The sequence below is a fragment of the Ursus arctos genome, unplaced genomic scaffold, assembly GCF_023065955.2.
Source record: "Ursus arctos isolate Adak ecotype North America unplaced genomic scaffold, UrsArc2.0 scaffold_15, whole genome shotgun sequence".
In the NCBI taxonomy this organism is placed as follows: Eukaryota; Metazoa; Chordata; class Mammalia; order Carnivora; family Ursidae; genus Ursus; species Ursus arctos.
The window spans coordinates 15,234,229-15,257,292 of NW_026622819.1; the positions used below are offsets into that span (position 1 = coordinate 15,234,229).

Below are 23,064 nucleotides of genomic sequence, written 5' to 3' on the forward strand. Positions count from 1 at the left end.
TGGGGCTAATGTATTTGATTCATTTTTGCCATTTTAAATTGTTTCTGATTTACTACTTATTCATATTTTTATAAATATAGGAAATCTATCCATTTTGAGTCATTAATTTGTATTCCAAAAAATTGACAATGTATCCCATTATTACTTAAGGTGTTTTTGTAGATTCTCTTAAATTTTCATATAGACAACTTCATCATCTATTAACAAGGATAATCTTGTATTTTGTTTCTACTTATTATTGTTCTCCTTTTTCTTTTTTTTCTTTTTGACTCAAGAACATTCTGTACAATGCTGATTAGTTGTAGTGACTTAAGGTATCCTGAGACCAGAAGAATCGCTTAGATGAACCTACCCGAAATTGCTCACTCTTAGAAATGTGACCTAAATAAACATCTTATTTTAAGACACCGACTTTTGGATTTATTTTCTTTTTCCAGCAATAGTTGCTTCTTTTGAAGCAATAGGCTAAATATTTCTAACTTTTTATATCAAACTCCCAATAATTTTGAAATTGGTGTAGCTCATCTAAGCAGATATAAATATATACATATTTATATACATTTAAATATGATATAGCTTTGATTAAAAATGATATTAAATCTGATAATGGCTATAGTATGTTTGAACTAATTTCTACTTTCTTCTTTCATTTTCTGTGCTTTCACTTTGCATCTTATATTCTCCTTTCTGGTCTTCTGTTCTATTGTTAAAATAACTTTTATTATTTAATTTTCTTAAAACTGTTCCTTGCTATGAAAAATACAGATTTTTATGCTGTTGATTTAGTGTTTACTCTTCAAGTTTTAACGTATGAAATGAAACATGAATTACACGATTTTTTTCTTATTATATTCTGCAGAGATCCTGAAGGCAAAGATTAATACAATATTTGCCAAAATGTCAGTAGCTTAAAGTAAAAAGCTTATTGTTATACATTGGAAAAAGTCTTTAATAACAAGTCCTCCTTGATTCCTGATAGCTTACTATTTTTAACTAACTCTAGAGAAGGTTGATAATAGTGAATTATTTTTCACCAGCATTTGAGCAGATGATTTTTACCAACTTCTGCCATCTATTTTTCTTTTAACCAGGAATCTACTTTACTAGTCATTGGGGTGCCTGGGTGGCAAGTCAGTAAAACAACTGACTCTTGGTTTTGGCTCAGGTCATGATCTCTGAACGGTGAGATTGAGCCCCGTCAGGCTCCACACTCAGCACAGAGTCTGCTGAAGACTCTCTCTCCCTCCATCCCCCCTAAATAAATAAATAAAATCTTAAAAAAAAACCAAAAACACTTAAAAATCTAATTATCATTGCTTTTTAATTATTTTGGTTTTTATTTTTGATAGTGTAAAGTTCTTTCTCTTTATCTTTGAGGATTAACAGTTTTAAACTGTCATATCCAAATATAGATTTAATTTTGTGCATGGCTTCGTGTTTATGTTCATCACAAGGGTCCATATACTTGTGTGAATGTATTCATTTTGGTATGGCTGTTCCATTTTTAATCTTGTCTTACGCATTATTATCTGTAGCTGCCTTGTGTTTAGAGAAAAGGCCATCTTTATATATGGTACCATTAATTCTCCCATGTTCCAAAGTGACTATTTTATTTTATTTATTTTGTTTATTTATTTTTTTAGGAAGGAGAGGGACAAAAGGAGAGGGAGACGGAGAAAGAGAACCTCAAGCAGACTCCATGCCCAGCATGGAGACCCATGTAGGGCTCAATCTCACAACCCTGAGATCATGACCTGAGCCAAAACCAAGAGTTATACACTTAACTGACTGAACCCACCTAGGCATTCCTAAAGGGGGTATTTACACCATAATTTATGGATGCAAAAACTGAGGCTTGGAAATTTAGGTGGCTTGGCTTATAAGATTTCAGCTGTGCACATAAATCTTTTTTAGAAATTGCTGTTACCTATTCAAAAGAAATTTTCCTGTGTTATTTATAATTTTATCAATTCCCAATATTTTTAAAAATAGTCTTACAAATACACTAAAACATCTTTATTCCTATACAACTGTCCATAGGCCTCACATACTTGACACAATATAACTGATTTAAGTATTCATAGGTATGGTTAAAACAAACGTTAAAAAATATACATCAGCATCATAAACCCTTATAAAAGTGTGCATATGTTTGAGGGGAGTTCCTGAAAATGAACTCCCACCACTAGTGATATCAAATCATTGAATTAGGCCCTTTTGAATATATCCATTCATTAAATTCACAAATTCCAGATATAAAAATTTTATGTAAAGAACTTTTAGTCACTGAGTGGGTCTCAACAATGGTAAAATTCTCTTGTTTCTTTTAAAAATACTTTTGGAATTATACTTACATAGGTTAAATAACTTGAATATAACACAATTCTAAATCCAGGTCAAATTTTCATGATAATACTATCAAATTAAAGTTACTTAAAAATGTAAAATAAAATCCTTATCAGAATGGAAAAAGAAACAACTGAAATATAAATATAAGTCTCTGGATATGATTTTAATTTACTAAGGCAGAAAGTTGAATGCTCCCCAAATTATGCAATTATCTGAAATATGGGAAATATGGATAGAGTTTTTTTTACATATTTCACATAGTTAATTACATTAAATATATTTGGGATTGTAGAATTGGATGTTCAAATGCACATAAATGCATAGTAATCAATTAATACAATTCGTCATATGCAAACATGCACAAATATGTATTTCCATAAGTAGAGCTGACCATAGGGTAGTTAAAACAAGAGAGACAAGCAAGCAGATTTGCATTTTCATGTAAACCTTGTTATGGCCACATGTACAATTTGGTGTTCTTGTTATGATAATTTAAAGAAGCTTAGGAAAAATGGACATAATGTTTTAGTGAATTGACATTTAGTGATAATATATATTATATATATATGAGTATATATATATAATGTTTGAAATATATATTATTATTATATATATAATATATATTATATATATGTTATATATGTTATATATATAATGTTTGAAAATATGTCTACCTGAAGGGTAGAGAGAGGGAATTAAAGGTTACTCCTAACTGTATGCACCATTGTTTCTCTCACAGGATTCTGAGGCAAGTATTAAATCCCAAATAATAACATATTCAGATAAATGTGATCAAAGATAGCTTTGGGGAAGAAGAAAGTTGATACAAATCAGAGCCCTGCATATATTGACTGATTTAATGTTTCTTTTACAGAAGGGTGGAGTTTTATACAGCCTTGAGAAATCTACCAAATAGGGAATTTAAACCATGAGAATCTTCTCTAGTTACTAAATTATGGTATTCTTCCCCCCCCCCACAATACAGAAGTTTAAACAAAAGTAATTCAAAATTTCCACAATATTCTGCAATTATGCATATTTTCTACCCATATTTTGAAAAATATTCATAATAACAAGAGGAAATATAATTTGTACACCACATTTTGATAGCCTTGCTAATGCAAGATGAGTTCAAACATTGCATTTCCTTTCCTAACTGTCCCTAGGACATATTTTTCATTTTTCCTAATTTAAAATTTTTCTCCCTCCTAGCAATTGCAAGCAGCTCTCATAAACATGTTTGTCAGCTAAGATTTCTCTTAAAATTTGCCCAAGAGCATATTACATGTACATTTCTTGTTTAAAGGGATGCTTCTGAATAAACTCAATGAAAGTTATTTGTACATATGGCTCAATTTTAAATACAAGCTATTCACAGATCATAACACGTTAACATCAAACTGCCTGTGAATGCTGATTTGCAAGCTGTTCATGGGTATGTACGAATAAAACAAAACTGCTCACACCTATTCCACATGAAGTCAAAACAGATATCACATAGATTAAAAAGTATATGTAAATCACGTTCACCTTCATTGTCCTTCAGAGTGAAGTTTGGGTTTATAGATAGGCGTTCGTCAAGAAGGAAGTTAAACCTTGGTCCATTTGCAAAATCATCTTTATCAGTGGCACTGATGGTATGGATCACCTGAAGAGAAAAAGCAAAGACTAAATAGGAAACTTAATTTGGCTTATTCCTTTGATTTTGATTATATTATAGCATTTTTAATTGCCATCACAAAAGGATTTTTAAAAGACCCCTTTATCCACCTTGAGTTTTTTCAAATTCAAGTAATAAATGTCCCAGCTAGCTGGCTTGTTCTTGCATGAGCTTTTAGGAAACACATTATGAAACAATTTATAATCATCCACGCTTTATTTTCTAGCATGGCAGAAACATTTAATTTTTTTTTTCTTTATCACCCACAGTACCTTGGGGCCAGTTAACTGCAAGATTTTGTAAGAACACCTGTTTGAGGAAACAGGAAGTATTGTTTGTACAACTATAAATATCCTATTGTTCACCGTTCTCAGTGCAGTGCACGTTGTTCTCAGGAAGTAAATGCAGAAATAGTGGGGTCATATTATTTTTACTGTTTCAGGGGACCTTTGAGAGCATGACCTATCCCCTCTATTTTAACATAGTTAAGATAAGGAATGTGAGACCCCAAAGGATTGTGATGTGCCCCAAAGCTGTTAAAATGGTGGCAGAAGCAAAACCAGACCACTCACTGTTTCATGGAATACTTCCCATATACGGTGGTTAAGGGAAAGCAATTCTGAAGTTTGGACTATGCACATTTTGGAGCAAAGAAAGTTAGAATATATAAATGAAACATTCCAGGTGACTTAAGTACAGAACACAAATTGCAACAGCAGTAGCCATTACACTCTTAGGAAATATTCAAACTATATGCAAGATAATGTTTTCCTCTTAAAAATTAGTATCTTAATGCTTAGGTGTCCTTTTTCTAGCCCTTCCTTGGAAAAGTTAAAGGAAAGAGAAGGAAAAGAAGCCATAAAAAGAATGTCTCCTGGGGCACCTGGATGGTTCAGGTGGTTAGGCGTCTGCCTTTGGCTCAGGTCATAATCCCAGGGTCCTGGGGTCAAGCCCTGTGCATTGGGCTCTCTGCCCAGCGGAGAGCCTGCTTCTCCTCTCTCTGGCATTCTCCTGCACCCCACCCCTCTGTTCATGCTCGGAATAAATAAATAAATAAATAAAATCTTAACAGAGTGTTTCCTGCATGTGAAATACAGTGTGTTCATTTCAAAAATTGCTATGATTTCTAAAAACATCTTCCTCAATTTCATCCCATTTCAATCTTTTCCAAGTGAAATAATACACCAATATGTACAGCAGTTAAAAGCTAAATTCCTATCCATGCATTGAGTCCATTAGTTGGTCAGGGAGATGAAGATGAATGTAAAAGTACTAAGAAGGAGTCATCAGTGACAGAAGGACCCGAAAAACATGTGTCTTCATGAAGTGGAAGTGACGAAAGTGCTTCGGGCTGTAGAAGTGATCTATTTCATCCATATCTGCATATGGCTCTCTATTGCTCAGAGTGTACTTTCTCAGCAAGAAGTTTAGCTAAAAGTAACCCCCAATGCCCACATCTCCCAAGAAGTCTCTCTCATTCTTCTCTTCTTTACTTCCCTGCACACTATTAATTTATGAGCTGAAAAATCTACATATCTCCTTGTTGTTAGCTTTCTTTTTGGTTTAAATTACAGCTGGTCCCTGGATAGATCTTTTTTCCCCTCCTTGTTATTGGCTTTTGACTTGATAGAATAAACTGATGGTTAATCAGAAGCAATCTAACAATTTTTCTCAAGTGCATGAAAAGCTCCATGGAGTACAGAGGGTGCATAATCTGAGGAACACACCTACATTCTCTGCGTGGCAGGTACTTAACATAAAACTGAAATAAGAATATCACATTTTCAAGATTGTTTTCGGGGTTAAATAAAATAAAGACACTTTTTTCTTTTTGAAAATAAATGTCCGATCTCCCCTGATCCTTGCTCATTGTCATTCTCCAAAGCACAATCCTATTTTCTCGATGATACCTCATAACCTACCTACACAAATGCAAATTCACTTCTTATCCTAGATTGTGATTTTGGAAGAGACTGGCAGAGAGCAATTAATTTAAACTAACTAAATTATTTTATATTTCCTCTTATAACTTCTTTGGGACAATTATTCCCTTCTCGTTTTAAATTTTTACAAACGAGCTTATTCTATTTGTTAAACACTGATATAATTCATATTATATCTTTAGTTTTACTGTTATCTTTAGTAAAATATACTTTCCATTTTTATACAAGTAATTTCAAATTTGAATTTACCAGGAAGCTCACTCATGGCAAATTTATCTTTCTCGAAAACTTCTCGATCTCGTATCCACAGCAAATGATGAGCTGATTGCCACATCTTGTGTAAGAGTGAAGCATTCACCTTGAATTCCTGATGAATGTTCCTCATGCATCCATACTTATTCTTCCACAATGCTTCTGAAAAATTCTTCCAAAAATCTAGAATGTTGCTTGGCTTTTATCTAGACCTCCAAGATATCCTTTTGATGGGGAAATTTATATTCAATTTTTCTGTTTACTAATCACCTTTTCTCTTTCAGTAGGAGATAGATTTTGATTTATAGTTTCCTGAGATTTTATTAGGAAAATCACCTCAGAGGTGAACACGTCTGTGATTTTTAAAAGATGTAAGCTTCTGGCAGATATCTAGACAAGTGCCATGTATCTGTCATCAATATTTTCTACCCTTTTGTTGGTTATGATTTATCTACACTGTGCTACCTGTGCCCTCCATTTGTGCAATTTGTTGGTGATGTACAATCCATAAAAATTTATTTTCCATCTCTCATTCTTTCTAACTGAATTTAGATGTTTTCTATCATATGTATATTATATAATTAGTGCATAAAGTGTTCGATTATTTTGAAGGATCCGAGAGAAACACAGTCACAGATTTATTCTCCTAAAGGGTGGGAGGGAATCCAAATTGACAGTTGATATTTATAAGTAATTACCAGCTGTAGTTTTGGTAATGCCCATGAATAAGTATTCACTTTTTAGCGGAAACTAATTAGAATCAATTTTGTATTTCTTTTATCAAATAAATGTATCACCCTGTTTAAATGTGTTTTCTATAGTCTATTTCTTCTTGAGTAGTTTTATTTTTTTAAAAGATTTTATTTATTTATTTGATAGAGAGAGACAGCAAGAGAGGGAACACAAACAAGGGGAGTGGGATAGGGAGAAGCAGGCTTCCTGCCGAGCAGGGAGCCCCATGCGGGGCTGGATCCCAGGATCCTGAGATCATGATCTGAGCCGAAGGCAGACACTTAATGGCTGAGCCACCCAGGCGCCCCATCTTGAGTAGTTTATTAAAGGGTGAAAATAGGGCATCTGGGGGGCTCAGTCAGTTAAGTGTCTGCCTTCAGATCAGATCATGATCCCAGGGTCCTGGGATGGAACCCCAGGGCTCCCTGCTCAGTGGGAGCCTGTTTCTCCCACTCCCTGCCGCTCCCCCTGCTTGTACACTCTCTCTCTCTCCATCAAATAAATAAATAAAATCATAAAAAAATAAATAAAGGGGGAAAGCATCAAACTAGTCAGTGTCACAGATTTATACAAATAATGTAGTCTTCTGTTAGGTAGATGAACTGGTCCTAACTAAACATTTAAATTAAAAGAATATTCTATGGAGTACACTGTATCATCTTTAAATTAATCAATGAATTTGCTTTATAATATACTCTCAAATGGGATCATAAATTTATTTAATAATAATACTAACTTCTGTTGTTTCAATGAATTGATCTTTGTAAAATCTTGGAGTAAAATCTCTACTGATCTAGGTACTTTTTTCATACAAAGTTATATTGTTAATAATTAGACGTGATGGAGGTAGTCTGGTGTTAGGTAATACAATTTTTAAAATACATGTTATGTTTCCTAAGTTTACTTTGTATTGAACACACACACACACACACACACACACACACACACGGGAAAGCCAATATAAACAAGATAGGAAGCATTCCTGTTATTTATATTTCAGTTTCCATGTATAGACCCATCTCATGTATTATGAATTCACTTTACTTTGGGAACTGACTTCAAATTTCATGCATGCATGATTTTCTTCTTAATATTTCCTTCATGCAAGGTGCTTAAAAGATTTTTTTTCAGAACAGGAAAATATATTAACTCAGACAAATACATTGTTGCAATTCAGGTGTACTGATACCTGATTCAACATGAACTGTGCTGTTACATGTGGTTTAAACCTCTGCTTCACAAAAGACTCGTCTCTCTGCCATGGCCACATGCTGTTATATTTAGAGCACAGCATCCATAATAAAAATGTCTGTAATTCTAAAAGCAATTGTTATAGAAAGAGGAGCCACTGTACAGCTGGGCAATACAAATATACTTCAGAAAACCTATTTCACAAATCATTATTTAAATAGAGTTCCCTATTCCTACTCTGCATCAAAGCACACAAAGTTTCTCCAGAAATGCTACAAATACAAAGTTAAAGGACTCAAAGGCGGCAAAATTAAACAATAGAAAGATTCAGACCATTTCCCTTGTAATAGGTTAATCATACAAATTGACCACACAGCTTGGCAATGGTTTGTTTAATTAAGGGTGCAATAAACAATATTTTCAAATGGCCTTTCATTCCCTCAGTAAAAAGTTTTAATTCATTTTGGTGAAACAAATGTTTAGAAACAGACACTTAAGCAATATAAAGAACCTGAGAATCTTAATGTGACATCTGAAATCATACAATGTTAATGACAACAATAATGCTAACTATGAGTATAATTTTTAGAGGATAATAACCATAATCACATAAATAAATCAATATACATTAGATCTTAGGGGTGTTAAGTCTAGTGATTGCTTTCTGAGGACAATAACAGTTCTTTGAAGAAAAGAAAAATACTATGTAAATGGTTAATGGGACCCAGAAGATAAAGATACATTTTTGTCACAGAGTTAGCCTTCTCTAAAAAATGGAATGGCTTCCCTTGCGAGGAGAATAAGGTAATCCATATTTAAAGGAATTTGAGACTCATCTAGTCATATGCTCATAGAATTTCAGGCTTGGAAGGGCCCTGAAATTCTGACAATTTTCTTTATTTTAGAGATGAAGAAAGCATTTTGTCAATGTCACATAAATCATTTCTTAGACATGCTATGGAGCTTAGGTGGTCAGTGTGGAGGGTAAAACAGAAGGTCCCAGGCTAGCAAGTTGGCCCTGACAGGAGAGCATAACCCTGAGAGAGTGCCTGGATAAGCTTTCCCATGATCAAGAGGAGGAAGGAACATAATGGGAGGTCAATGGAAAAAGTCAAGGTGACGGGCCAATATGGAGAGAGTTCAATCTAGAAAATTAATATCAGTGTTTTAGATTTGGGAGTACATTTTCACATTCATAGGACAAAAATCAATTGATCCAAGAGCAAGGACTGAGTATTATTTGCCCAAATTTTCAATGCTTTGACCTGAAAAGGTGGCTAGGACTAGCAAGTATGAATTGCTCCCAATACAGCCTCTCACCTTATCCTATAAATTTTGAAATTACCTTGAAGTAAAAAAAAAAAAAAAAAAAAAAAAAAAAAAAAGAAGGAAAGAAAGAAAGAAAGTAAAAGAGAAATATATTACCTAAAAAGAAAACATCTAAAAATGGCTGATGCAATCATTAGCTTATGTTTGGATTTTTAAATCTTTGTATCCATTTCAAATGATACAATTTTGAATTATCTGAATAACCTACAGACCAAAGAAACAAAGATTCTGTGAGGGATTATATCCTTGTCAGATTTTGATATTGAAGTTATGTTTCACCATAAAAAGAGTAGAAAACAGATTTCCCCTTTTGTACTTTTTAATACAGTGTATTTTCACTATCATTCCATTTAAATATTTTTAATTTTTATTACTTAAGAGATTCTTAGCTTATGTAGAGTTGCCCTGATTTCCAATGGATTTTTTCTCTAGCAATACTTCTTTCCCCCTAGCAATACTTTTGAATTAGTATCTAGCTTTATTTATTTATTTCTTTGTCATACAGAAAATAATGAGGCCAATTTGCAAATTATTAAAACTTGCTTTGTGGCCCTGCAGACAGTAAATTTTTGGTCAATGTTTTCTGTAAATTTCAGAAGAATGTGTGATCCGAAGTTGTTCAGTACATTATTCTATATTTATCGAAGAGTACATTTGTTAATTGTGGTGTTCAATTTTCAATATCTTTACCAAAATTGTATACAATTATTCTATCAGTTTTTGGTAAAAGTGTACTAAAACTCCCATACAATAATGGGCTAGTCTATTTTTTATTATTTCTACCATTTTTTCCTTTGTTCATTTTGAGGCAACATTGATAAGTATATACAAATTTAAAATGGTCAATTCTACCTGGTGCATAAACTGTTTTTATCACAATGAATGTGCTTCTTTATATCTAGTAACATTCCTTTGATGAAATGTGCGTGTGTGTGTGTGTGTGTGTAGCTAGGTAGGTATGTATATAGCAATTATTCAAGTAATTATTTGGTATATTTTTACATATATTTTCTTCCAAACTCTTTTCCTTTATTATGTTTATTTTATACCTCATTTTTTAAAAAGATTTCATTTATTTATTTGAGTGAGCACACATGCATCAGTGGGGGGGAGGGGCAGAGGAAGAGGGAGGAGCGGACTCCTCACTGAGCAGGGAGCCCCACTTGGGGCCCAATCCCAGGACCCTGAGATCATGACCTGACCTGAAGGCAGACACTTAACTAACTGAGCCACCCAGGCACCACTATTTTACACCTTGTATAAAAATATTTTGGAATTACTATTGGTTATAAACTTCATATTTTATTAGGATTATATTTTAGTTTTGAAATGGTCCCTCTAGAATCCTTGAAAATTGCTCCTATATGAAAAGCTTTTTAACTGCAAAACATACTCCAGTGGGATAAAACCATATGCAACAAGTTTCTAAGTATATAATTATGTTAAAGTGAACAAACATTATCATGAAGACAGTTAAGATCAAGAAATAGAAATGTAAACCTTGCCTTCTTTAGGATTAACTATTTTTATTTATTTATTTTTTTTAAGATTTCTTATTGTATTTATTTGAGAGAGAGAGAGCACAATTGGTGGAGAGGACAGAGGGAAATGGAGAAACAGACCCTTTACTGAGTGGAAAGCCAGACTCTGGGCCTAATCCCAGGACCCTGGGACCTTGACCTGAGCTGAAGGCAGATGCTTAACCGACTGAGCCACCTAGGTGCCCCAGGATTAAGACTTTTTAATTACAATTTCTACTAGCTTATTAGTTACATTTTTTTTTTAACTATTTTTACTAGTTGATCTAGAGGTTATAGTATGCATTCTGGATATATAAAATCTATTATAAACTAGTAGTTTATCAATTTCTCAAATTTTAAGAGGCCAAATTTCTCAAATTTAAAGGAACCAAAATTTAAGGAGTTTAGAATATCTTAACTTTGTCTTTCTCACTTACGATCTCTTGTTGCCATGTATATGATGTCTATTCTGTTTATTCATCAATTATTAAGTTTTTATGAATATATTTATTGATTGTGTTTGTTTTGAAGGTTCCTTATGACTCCAAGCTGCCAGTATAATTATTTTTCTTTTTCACACAATAAAAGCTATGTTTCTTATGGTAAGTTGGCCTAGTTCTGAGATTTTCTGGTCTTGTTTTTTGAGGGATATTTTAGTAGAAAAAAGAATTCATGGTTGTCAGTTATTATCTAGCAATTGTTGGGAATTATCTTTCCATTGTTTCCTGGGTTTTATCTTTCTTTTTTTTAAAGATTTTATTTATTAATTTGAGAAAGAGAGAGAGCATGAGCATCTGTGTGTGCACAGGCAAGCAGGGGTTGGGGGAGAGGGGGAGGAGCAGAGGGGGAGGGAGACAAAGAGGGAAAGAGTCCCAAGCAGACTCCATGCTTATTGCAGATCCCGTCTAGAGTCTCGATTCCACCACCCTGGGATCCTGACCCCAGCTGAAACCAAGAGTGGATGCTCCACTTTATATGTTAAGAAAATAATTTTAGAGGGGCGCCTGGGTGGCACAGCGGTTAAGCGTCTGCCTTCGGCTCAGGGCGTGATCCCAGCGTTCTGGGATCGAGCCCCACATCAGGCTCTTCCGCTAGGAGCCTGCTTCTTCCTCTCCCACTCCCCCTGCTTGTGTTCCCTCTCTCTCTGGCTGTCTCTATCGCTGTCGAATAAATAAATAAAATCTTAAAAAAAAATAATTTTAGGATGTATGCATCCATTTCTGACACAATTGAAATAGATTCTGGTAAATAAATCATTATATATCTGTACTGAAAAATTCCTTGTTGCTTTTGAAATGGTGATAAAGAAAAATGTTTAAGCATCTGAAGTGATCATCTTAATATATTACGTATATTATATATTATGTAATATATAATATAACAATATATTAATTGTTATATACTATAACTTATAGTATTATAATATAATATAATATAATTCTGTAAATGCTTTCAGATATAATTTTCATCCGCTTTGTCCTTATATTTTCTAATTTTCTTGTGGGCAATGAATATGAAAAAAACTTTATGAAAAAAACAGTTGTCCATTTATATATACACAAATATCTCCTCAGAGGGTGTTAAAACATAATCAATGATTATCTTAGCACACTATCAGTTGTCTGTTCTATAAAAATACACAGACAATGCTTCTCAGTACTATAATTTTAGGACAAACTTTAAAATGATATAAAGTAGTTTTGGAAGGGGGTGCTTGGGTAGCTCAGTCGCTTAAGCATCTGACTCTTAATTTTGGCTCAGGTTATGATCTCAGAATTGTGAGACTGAGCCCCATGTTGGGCTCCATGCCAAGTATAGAGCCTGCTTAACATTCTGTCTGTCTGTCTGTCTCTTCCTCTGCCCCTTCCCCCTCTAAATTTTTGGAAAAGAAAGAAAGAAAGAAAGAAGAAAGAAAGAAAGAAAGAAAGAAAGAAAGAAAGAAAGAAAGAAAGAAAGAAAGAAAGAAAGAAAGAAAAGAAAAGGAAAGGAAAGAAAAGAAAAGAAAAGAAAAGAAAAGAAAAGAAAAGAAAAGGAAAGAAGAAAAGAAAAGAGAAAAGAAAAGAAAAGAAAAGAAAAGAAAAGAAAAGAAAAGAAAAGAAAAGAAAAAAGAAGAGAAAAGAAAAGAAAAGAAAGTAATTTTTGGGTGATATATTCAGTCTGGTTTACCAAAGACAGTAAAAGGGACCATCTCACTCAGATGGACCTAGACCTTTTCTACCTCTCTAGATTCACCTGTGACAGACAGACTTTAGACTGCTCCTCATGGAATCCATGCCTCCACGTAGTCCTTTCTCTGTTAAGTCTGGGTGTGACCTGTGATTTGCTTCTGACCAATAGAATATGCCAAAAGTGTTGATACATCATTCACCTGATGACATTACATTACACTATGTAAGACTGTTTGCTAACAGACTTTACAGATCTCTCCTTACTTGTTTGATGAAGTAAGTAGCTACACTGGAGACGCCCACACATATAGCAAGAAACTGTGGGTGGCATGTTGAAACTCCAGGGAACATTGAAAAGATGAGGAAAATCCTGAAGCCCTGAGGTCTATAGCTGAAGGTAACCTAATGCTGCCAATAACCAGGTGTGCTTAGAAGAGATCTCAAGCCTCAGCGAAGAACATGATCCTGATAGAAACCTTGATTACAGTCTTGTGAGACCCCTGCAAAGATCAAACTAAGCCATGAGCAGATATCTGACCTACAGAAACTCTGGGATCACAAATAAGTGTTGTTTTAAACTGCTAAGTTTGTGTAATTTGTTATACAGCAGAAAACAAAAACAAATGTGTATCCCCTTCCAGACTTCTCCTTGCTTTATGTGTCACAGCCGCAATGGTCTTCCTTCAGATTTGCCATGCTCCTTTAGCTAGCTGCCATGCTACATCCAAACTCATGACCCATGTTCAAGCTCTTCTCTGTTTCTTCCACTGTCCCCACTTTCTTAATACATAACACACTCTTCATATTGTCTCAACCTAATCATCTTTTAGTACCAATGTCACTCAATGGTCACTCACACGTCACTCCTACAGGCCCTCCAAAATGGACCAACCAGTCCTTTCTCCATAATCCCATTTCAAAGCTTCATTAGGATGGAAAAGTTCACAGTTTCCTCCTCATTTAATACAGGGCTTCACAGAAAGCATTCAATAGAATTTCATTGGTATGATGAATGTATGTATGAATGAGTTCATTTTTTGATTTACATTTGTGTTCTGGGGAAAATCTATTTTCAATGAGTCAAAAATACGTATTTTGTACTTAAAGCTTTATAAAATTATTTTCACTGAGCACAAAAATAACATTGAGGGATTTTGAGGATTATACCCAAAAAACAATAGAAATAGAGCTGCTTTTTTTTCTCTTCCATTCCAGTGATAGGAAGGAAACAATTAACTTACCTGGCCGGGCTTTGAATTTTCACAGACAACAATATCATATTCCCTGGCAAGTTCGGGTGGATTGTCATTGACATCCAAAACTCTAATACCCACTGTGACATGGCTCAGCAAACCAGGATTGTCTGCAAAACACACAGGGATATATTTAGTATTTCAATGCACACTTTAGAGGCTTGGTTTAAAACAAATCTCCTTAATACTGTAGCTTGTCACCAGCTCCATATGCTGCAACAGGACTTTTGGCAAAAGACAACTTTATGATGGCACTCTTTGCTAGAACTCATTAACTTACAGAAAAATGAAAAATGAACACCAAGGCATGACATGAATGCTAAAATGATATTTTGTCATATCAAGGAAATTATATGTTATTCAGGAACTGGAGTGGGAGAAAGTTGTCAGAATTCATTGTATGTTGTCAGAGTCTAAGGGATGAACAATTGGTTTCATCATTAATCTAAGAAAAGCATAGCAGTTGGTAAAAAAAAATTACATAATCTTTAAAAAGTTTGAATTTTCAAATTTAAATAAACTTGGAGAAAATAAAAAAGTACCATTTTTTTGCACAAAGAATAATTTTCTTCTTATAGAAAAAAATGCATGCAGTGTGTGATGTTAAGTCATACTTGTGGAGAAATAATAATCGAAATCAGAACTTATCATAGAATTAATATATATCTCTGGTAGATATCAAAATATTATAGTTAACACCTTAAAGTAGGTCTTAATCACAGTCTTCCCATTTTTCAGTAGGTTTACTAATCCTAAGATGTAAGGAAAAGGTGAATGTTTGGTTTATTTTATACAAACCAAGCTATAAATGAAGAATTAATAATGGGAAAATTAAATATATACATATATATATATTTATATTGCTGATGTTTCTGTTATTATTTTTTAAAAATCCAAAATTAAAGTTAAAATAGACTAATTTTAAAAAGGATTACTAAAACAAGAGACATAAAATCTAGATAAACTTATCAATTTATCAAAATAGAATATTGAGAAGGCATATTAGATAAAAGGGGGTATGGATATACATAGACATATATACAGAAGATACAAAAACTAGTTTAAGAATATGGATGGAATACAAAATGCCAAAGGAGGCTCTCAAAGGAACAGGAAATCTGAGGAGTACTACAGCAGTCAAACAATATCAAATTCCATTTAAAACATAATTTTTCTAAAGAGAAAAAAATTCAGGTCCAGATTATTTTACCTAAAGTTAAAGAAACAGGTAATTTCAGTCCTATACATCTTTTTCCCAGAAAACAGAAGGATGAAATACTGAAAGCTTGTTTTCTGTGGCTTGTGACCTGTCGATATCAATACCAGACGTTCTCACTCATGAGATATTTTACATGTAAACCGCCTAAACAAAATGATAGCAAACACATTTCACTGGTGTGACAAAAACAAACAAACACAAACCCCCAAAAACTATCTTTATCAATTTAGTTACATGCTTGCTTCATTTAGCATTAAGGGTACGAAGAAACAAAGGGAAGAAGGAAGATACAAAGGAAGAAACGAGGAAAGACATTTCAAAAAGCATAAAAATTATTCACAAGGTTAATGAATTAACGGATGGACAAACACAAATAATCATCTGGACACATACGGAAAAACCAAGAAATAGAATGCAGTATCCATACATGATAAACACAATGAAACAAAGCAAAACAAAACAAAAGTACAACAAAAACAAAAACTCTCAGCGAATAAGTGGAAATGTACTTTCTCCAACTGATTAAGGGTACATCAAACAACACCACCACCACTACGGCGTATATTATTCTTCATGGTAAAAAACTAACTAGAGTTAATTAACAAAACTATAAGGAAGCTAGAAATAAATCTAACAAAGGATAGGAAAGACCTATATGCGGAACACTTTATTGAAGTTTTATATTAGTTTAGCTTATTTAGACTTCATTAAAGACATTAAGAGCTATATCATGTGTGTGATTAGGAAGACACAATATTACAAATAAAACCAACCTTTCCGAATTGATGTGTGTATTCAATGTAATCTGTTGCAAATCCCCGTGTTCACAGAATTAAAAGCTGATTCTAACATTTATAAGTACTAAGATTATTTCGACTTGTATGGAAAAGAACAATAAAGCATACTTGATCTACAATTTACCAAGGCTATATATTATATGATATTTGTGGCCTTACTATTGCCACTATGTAAATATATCTCTTCTACTCTAAATGTCATATATGATTTTTTTCATATATTCTTATATTTCCCAAGCAGGTACTTGCTCACCTTTTCAGAGCAGACAAAAGTAATCTGTTTTAGAAATCTGAGGCAAGAATAATTTTATTGGCTCTAATCATTAGAATCAGCAGCCTTAATTGTCCCTGAGTAAATAGTTCTCTGCTCATTTTCTGAGCAGGCAGAATTAGAAGCAACCTTAGTGACGTTAGGAAAAAAAGAAAAACAAAGAAAAAAAACCTGTTTTGTAGAAGATTCTGGAAAGACTACATCTTGACGGAAAGCTAGAATAAAAGAACAGCTAGGCATCTGTGTTCGACATTCACCTTCCGGCTGTCCCCACCCCTGCTCATGCTAACTCTGGGCCGGAATGGCCTTCCACTCATTCCATACTGGGGTATAGGAAACTCAATTCTTCTAGATGGAAATAGACTGTATGTTGATCGAATATTATCTTATTACTCCAATGTATAATTCTATTCCATAACTTACTGATTAAAAGCACGGCGTTCCGCATCAGACAAATGCCGGTTTATCTGTAGACCTACTACCCTTATGTGTTCTGTGGGGAAGCTGAACTGAATTTAACCTGGGTGTGTTGCGACTAACTATCTGTGTGCCCTGCCAAGGGCAACCACAGGAGGTGCTGATGAAGAGTTAGGAAAAACAGAAGTTGGAGTAAGGGGACTGTCATTACCAATGCAAATTGAATACCTGCGGTCTATTTACTAAAAGCAGCACAATGTATAAAAACAGTGCCTTTAATTCCAGATAATTAGAGGCTGAAAACCCACTATGGCTTTGTATCCTCTTGCAGTCTACCTGCCTGCATTCTGGTATTTTCTGCTCAATAATACAATTAGCTAATTCTAAATTAGCAAACTGGGAAGTTCTTTTGAGTTTCTCTTCTTTCTTTCCCACAGCCATTGGGTTAGTATGTTACCCTTTGAATGACAATAACCTTACCTATAAAATGTGAACATATTCATGATTGTTGGAAGCGTTTTCTTCTGTTACTGAAGTTCGTAATTCAACATTTCTGTTACTGCTATTGTTACTTTTATCTTCATGCTTTATTTCTAGCAACCAGGGTTTTTTTTTTCATAGATGTATAACTGACATACAATATTGTATTAGTTTCAGGTGTCCAAGAGCAACAAAGTGATTTGGCAATTACATACATTACAAAATGCTCACCATGGTCAGTGTAGTTGCCATTTGTCACTATACAAAGTTATTATAATATTACTGATTACATTCCCCAGGCTGCACTTTTCATCCCTGCCACTTATTTATTTTATAATTGGAGGTGTGTACTTAATCCATTCACCTGTATCACCTGCCCACCCTCCTGCACACCTTCTTCCTCTCTGGCAACTGTCAGTTTTTTCTCTGTATTTGTGGGTCTGTTTCTGTTTTTGTTCAATTTTAAGTCTTTTTGATGGCAGAGTAAATAAAATATATTGGATCAGACAAATTTAAATATGAATCCCCTTTCCAGCACTCTATTTAGGAACATGAAATTTGGAAAGTTATTTATTATTTTTATGCCTTCATTACTTAATCTGTAATGAGTTATTTGGCTTGCCAAATTGTGTTTTTGAGAAACAATTCAGGAAATTATGTAAATTCTAAAATACTGACCCTGGGAGAGAGCAGACTGCACATTTGAATCCTTTCTGAAGATCAAAAACAAAACAGAAGCAAAAACAAACACACAGCATACTGGCAATCCTATACATGTGATTTCTAACAGAAACTACACTATAAAAATCATCCATGTTTCACTTAATACCAGGGTAAAAGTAAGTCACGTTAGCAGAGTGCCCTCTATGCAGATAGTGATGCAGTGAAAGTATTGGTATATGGTATTTCAGTGCAACTGCAAGTTTGATGTTATGATTTTTAGAGGATTTTCCATAGCTTGAGGAACAATCCATTTTATCCAGTGAGCTCATTAGAAAAGTCTGATTCGTGCATGACACTATGATGGGCTCTAGAGAACACAGAGCAATGAAACATACCACTCCTGTAGATTCCCCACTATCAATATAGAATGCAGAAAACAAGTTAAATATTAATATTTTTTCAATTTGTTTTCTTTAAAATCGTGATTTAAGTGTTCAATTTGTTTTTATCCCAAAGTCCTTATGACGTAAATATTTCCCTCCTAAAACTCAAATCATGACCATTAGTGTATGTAGCATAGTTTACTAGGGAATTCAATAGATTTCTAATCTAAAAATTCATATTCTGAAGTTAGAATTAAGTACTTTTTTTTTAAGATTTTATTTATTCATTTGACAGAGAGAGACAGCCAGTGAGAGAGGGAACACAAACGGGGGGGAGTGGGAGAGGAAGAAGCAGGCTTCCAGCGGAGGAGCCTGATGTGGGGCTTGATCCCAGGACCCCGGGATCATGCCCTGAGCCGAAGGCAGACGTTTAACGACTGAGCCACCCAGGCGCCCCATAGAATTAAGTACTTTTAAATATATAAATTTAGACTAGTGCAAATTTTCTTGTCTGTAAAATGTAGATTATTTTCCTCAAAATGTGCTTTCATTCTTTTCTCTATAAGAACTCAGTTAAAATTAAAAACCTCATATATTGCTACATTGCAGTGATTACAAATTTAATTAAATAATCACATTTATAGCTATGATTCATAAATGCCCATGATTATGAGGATGTGTCTCCAACTGTGTGTTACAAATGTATTTAATTGATGTTTGTTTGTTTTGGGTTTTTTCCTGGTCTGTGTTTCTTTGATTTTTATTGAGAGCTTTCATTAAAAGCAAATATCTATAAACCAAACAGCCTGAACTTTTGTGAATCATTCCTATGAACTGAGGCTAGACCATTTTAAAATGCTAGGTTAATATTTTGTTTATTAACAAATATGTTTCTAATATTGCCTTAAATAAAAATAAATATATAAAAATAAATTTTGGAAACTAGTGCTCAGATAAAAGTGAAATTTTTTTTTAAAGATTTATTTATTTATTTTATTAAAGGGGTGAGGTAAAGAGAGAGAGAGAAACCTGAAGCCAACTCCCCACTGAGTGTGGAGCCTGATGTGGGTCTCGATCTCACCACCCCAAGATCATGACCGCTCAAACCGAGGGTCAGCCACTTGACCAACTGAGACACCAAGGCTTCCCTGAAAATTATCCTTCAACATATTTGTTTTGAAATGAGAGTGTTCTGCTATTTTTAACTAGTATTTTGAAATTTTGTATATGAAAGTCATGTATCATTTTTAGGCAAAAAACTAAGGTAAAGGAACTAGTAAATAATAGATACTCCTTACTGATATGAGTGTTTAATCTATTTAAGAACTATTTTATGGCTAAAACCATCACAATGCCTTGTATAAGCCTGGTGTTCTGTAGATGCTCGTTTTCTCCCCTCCCTCCCTTCTTTGTATCTTGTTTAAATATTGAGAAACCAAATATTGTATTCAAAATAATTTGTTATAATGGATAAGTAAGAATTCAGACCTGGTATCTAATTGATTGATTCTTAAATATCTCTCTCTGGTTGCCAAATAAAAAAGGTTTAAAATAAAACATTCTATGACATTTATGAGATAAAAAAATTGACCTGACCCTATTTATTTTAGATCACTTACTTATTTTACAGTAGTTCAAAAAACCTGGTAGCTGTCTAGAAGCTCTTTCAAAATTTACTAAGCATTTAGAAACACATCACCCCAAAGTATGGGATTTTTTAAATGGGATTTTTGTCAGCTTACTGTATAAAATTTTATTAATGGCCCAGTCATTACAAAGATCTCACTTTGAAGTGAATTACCTAAAAGGAGTCTCAACTCTCTTATATTTTTTTCCTCCCTACCCATAAATCCTCCAAAAATTCCCAAAATGTCTTAGTATTTTTGCCTGAGACTAACATAAGTAGGAAGCTTCAAAAGTTTAAATTGTGTCTTTGATTTTAGGGATAAACACTGTTTTGTTCTTTAAGTTAGAACCCTAAAGTCAAAGTAATTTACCTCCAAGTGAAATTAATTACATTGGGATGATATATTTGCTATTGATTATAAAATAAATTGAAAAATATTTTTTTTATAAAAAAATCTGTTAAAATTAGCCCATTCAATTGCATGAAAGAATCTAACAAAGGCACCATTTATTTTCCAATTTTTGTGATAATTCAGAGATTTTACATTTATTTTCCATCTTGGTCTATTCATCTATAGTGTTTGTGATCATCGAGTTTTCATCCTTTTGAGTCCCCCCCGAAATTCAGCTTTATGATCAATTATCATGCTATGCTTTGAACTACATTTGCAATCATATTTTTTAAGCTGCCAGAAGTTCACTAATAGAATGGACCATCATTTTGCATTTTGGGGGGCTAAGAAACGTAAGGATAATAAATTTTTTCTTATCTGATACAGTCAGCATTAGAGAGTGGTTTTGTTAATTACAGAAAAACAATTAACATAGGACATCATTAATGAAAACAATACATATATATTTCAAATATTTGTACTAAAATATCCAAATGTCTAATCATTCAACAATCTCAACTCTGGTGTACAGATAAGGCCTTATTTCTGAGAATGGATCTGCTGCTCCTTGGGGTTCAACATTACCATTCTTAAAAAAAATCACACTCACTGCATCATCTTTGGGCCCCAAATTTATTCCAAGGGAAAGAAGGATGTGAAGATATGTTCAAAACAGTTTAAGCACAGTAGCATTTTAATGAAATTCCCTGAAATCGTATAATAGTCTTATTTTTCTCCTAAATTGCAACTTACTATTTATTTTTTCCTTTCAGTTAAAATCACTTTTATCAAGTTTTAGGAAAACTTAAGCTTGAACTACACAAATCCTGATTCCATTATGCACATCTATGACATTCTTTGGTATAATATTTAAGTAAATTAAATAATTACAAAGATAAGGTTAACAGGTTTTGAAAAAGAATTTAAGAAAACAAACTTCAGATTTTGGCCAGAAATAGCAACTGATACCAGACTAACTTGCTGTTATAAATGACTACAAAACTGAAATTATATGAAGATATTCTTCTCATACTTTGAAAAACAGGTGCTGAAGAACTATGCTCCTTGAGAGAAGAGAGACCCATAAGCTGACAGCAAGGATCTCCAGCTTTGATTATATTCATCATAACCATGTGGGATATATTCCAGGAAGGAAAGGCTGATTGTTTAGCATTTAAAAATCAATTAATATAATTAGCCACACACACATAATTATTTTGATAGATGCAGAAAAATATAACAAAACATAACACCATACTTGATTTAAAGAAGAAAAAAAACAAAGTAAGAATGGAAGAAACTTCCTCAACCTGAAAAATTGTGTAACAAAAACCTGTAACTGTCATACTTACAAGTGAAAGATTGAATGTTTTAACCTAAGGATCAGAAGAAAAAAAAGGCAGGGATATATCCTGTAGCAATTCTCATGGGAATCATATTGAAGCTTATAGTTGGTGCAATTAGACAGAGAAAGAAATTAATGTAATGTCAATTGCAAAGTTAGAAATAGATCTGTATTTCTTCAGAGGGTATCATCCTTGTGGAAAAGACCAAATAATCTACAAAAGGTTGCTACGGCTAATATGAGAGTTACCATTATTGTAGGATCCAAAATGTTTCTGTTGTTACGGAGTTATCAAGGCCAAGGTGATCTAAAATGATTTGTAAGAAGTGTCATATACACAATTTTTGATGGGTAACATTTTCACATTTTCATTCCCTCTACCCAGAACTAAAGTGAAAACAGAAGATATGTATTACCATTATCCTTTGTTTGGCAGTGTATGTATGTGTGTCTATCCTGAATCATTCATTATGAGTATCATCTTTTGGGATCTTGATTTATTTGGGAATATCTTATCTTAACAACACAGGAAACAACAGATGTTGGAGAGGATGCGTAGAGAGGAGAACCCTCTTATACTGTTGGTGGGAATGCAAACTAGAGCGGCCTATTCTGGAAAACAATATGGAGGTTCCTCCAAGGGTGAAAAATAGAACCACCCTATAACCCAGCAATTGCACTACTAGGTATTCACCCAAAGGATACAAAAACACTGATTCAAAGGAATACATGCACCCTGATGCTTATAGCAGCATTATCAGCAATAGCCAAATTACGGAAAGAGCCCAAATGTCCATCAACTGTTATACGGATAAAGAAGATGTGGTGTGTGTATATATGTATATATTTATATATATTTATTTATATTTATAAATATATTTATTTATTTTTATTTAATATATATTTATATTTGTATATTTATAGATATGTATAATGGAATATTACTCAACCATCAAGAAGAATGAAATCTTGCCTTTTGCAATGATGTGGATGGAGCTAGAGTGTATTATTCTAAGCAAAATATGTCAGTCAGAAAAAGACAGATACCATATGGTTTCATTCACATGTGGAGTT

At 33.5% G+C, this 23,064-nt stretch overlaps 1 protein-coding gene across 2 annotated transcripts in view; it reads right to left on the reverse strand.

Moving 5' to 3' along the window:
* The window catches only part of CDH18 (cadherin 18), a 310,963-nt gene that overhangs the window by 25,072 nt on the left and 262,827 nt on the right, over window positions 1-23,064 (reverse strand). For both annotated transcript variants that reach the window (XM_026506724.4, XM_057312395.1), the window contains exons 8-9: window positions 14,386-14,507; window positions 3,880-3,997 (exon numbers count right to left, since the gene is read on the reverse strand). In XM_026506724.4, the coding sequence (XP_026362509.3) occupies window positions 3,880-3,997; window positions 14,386-14,507 (240 nt within the window). The remainder of the gene's footprint in view (window positions 1-3,879; window positions 3,998-14,385; window positions 14,508-23,064) is intronic.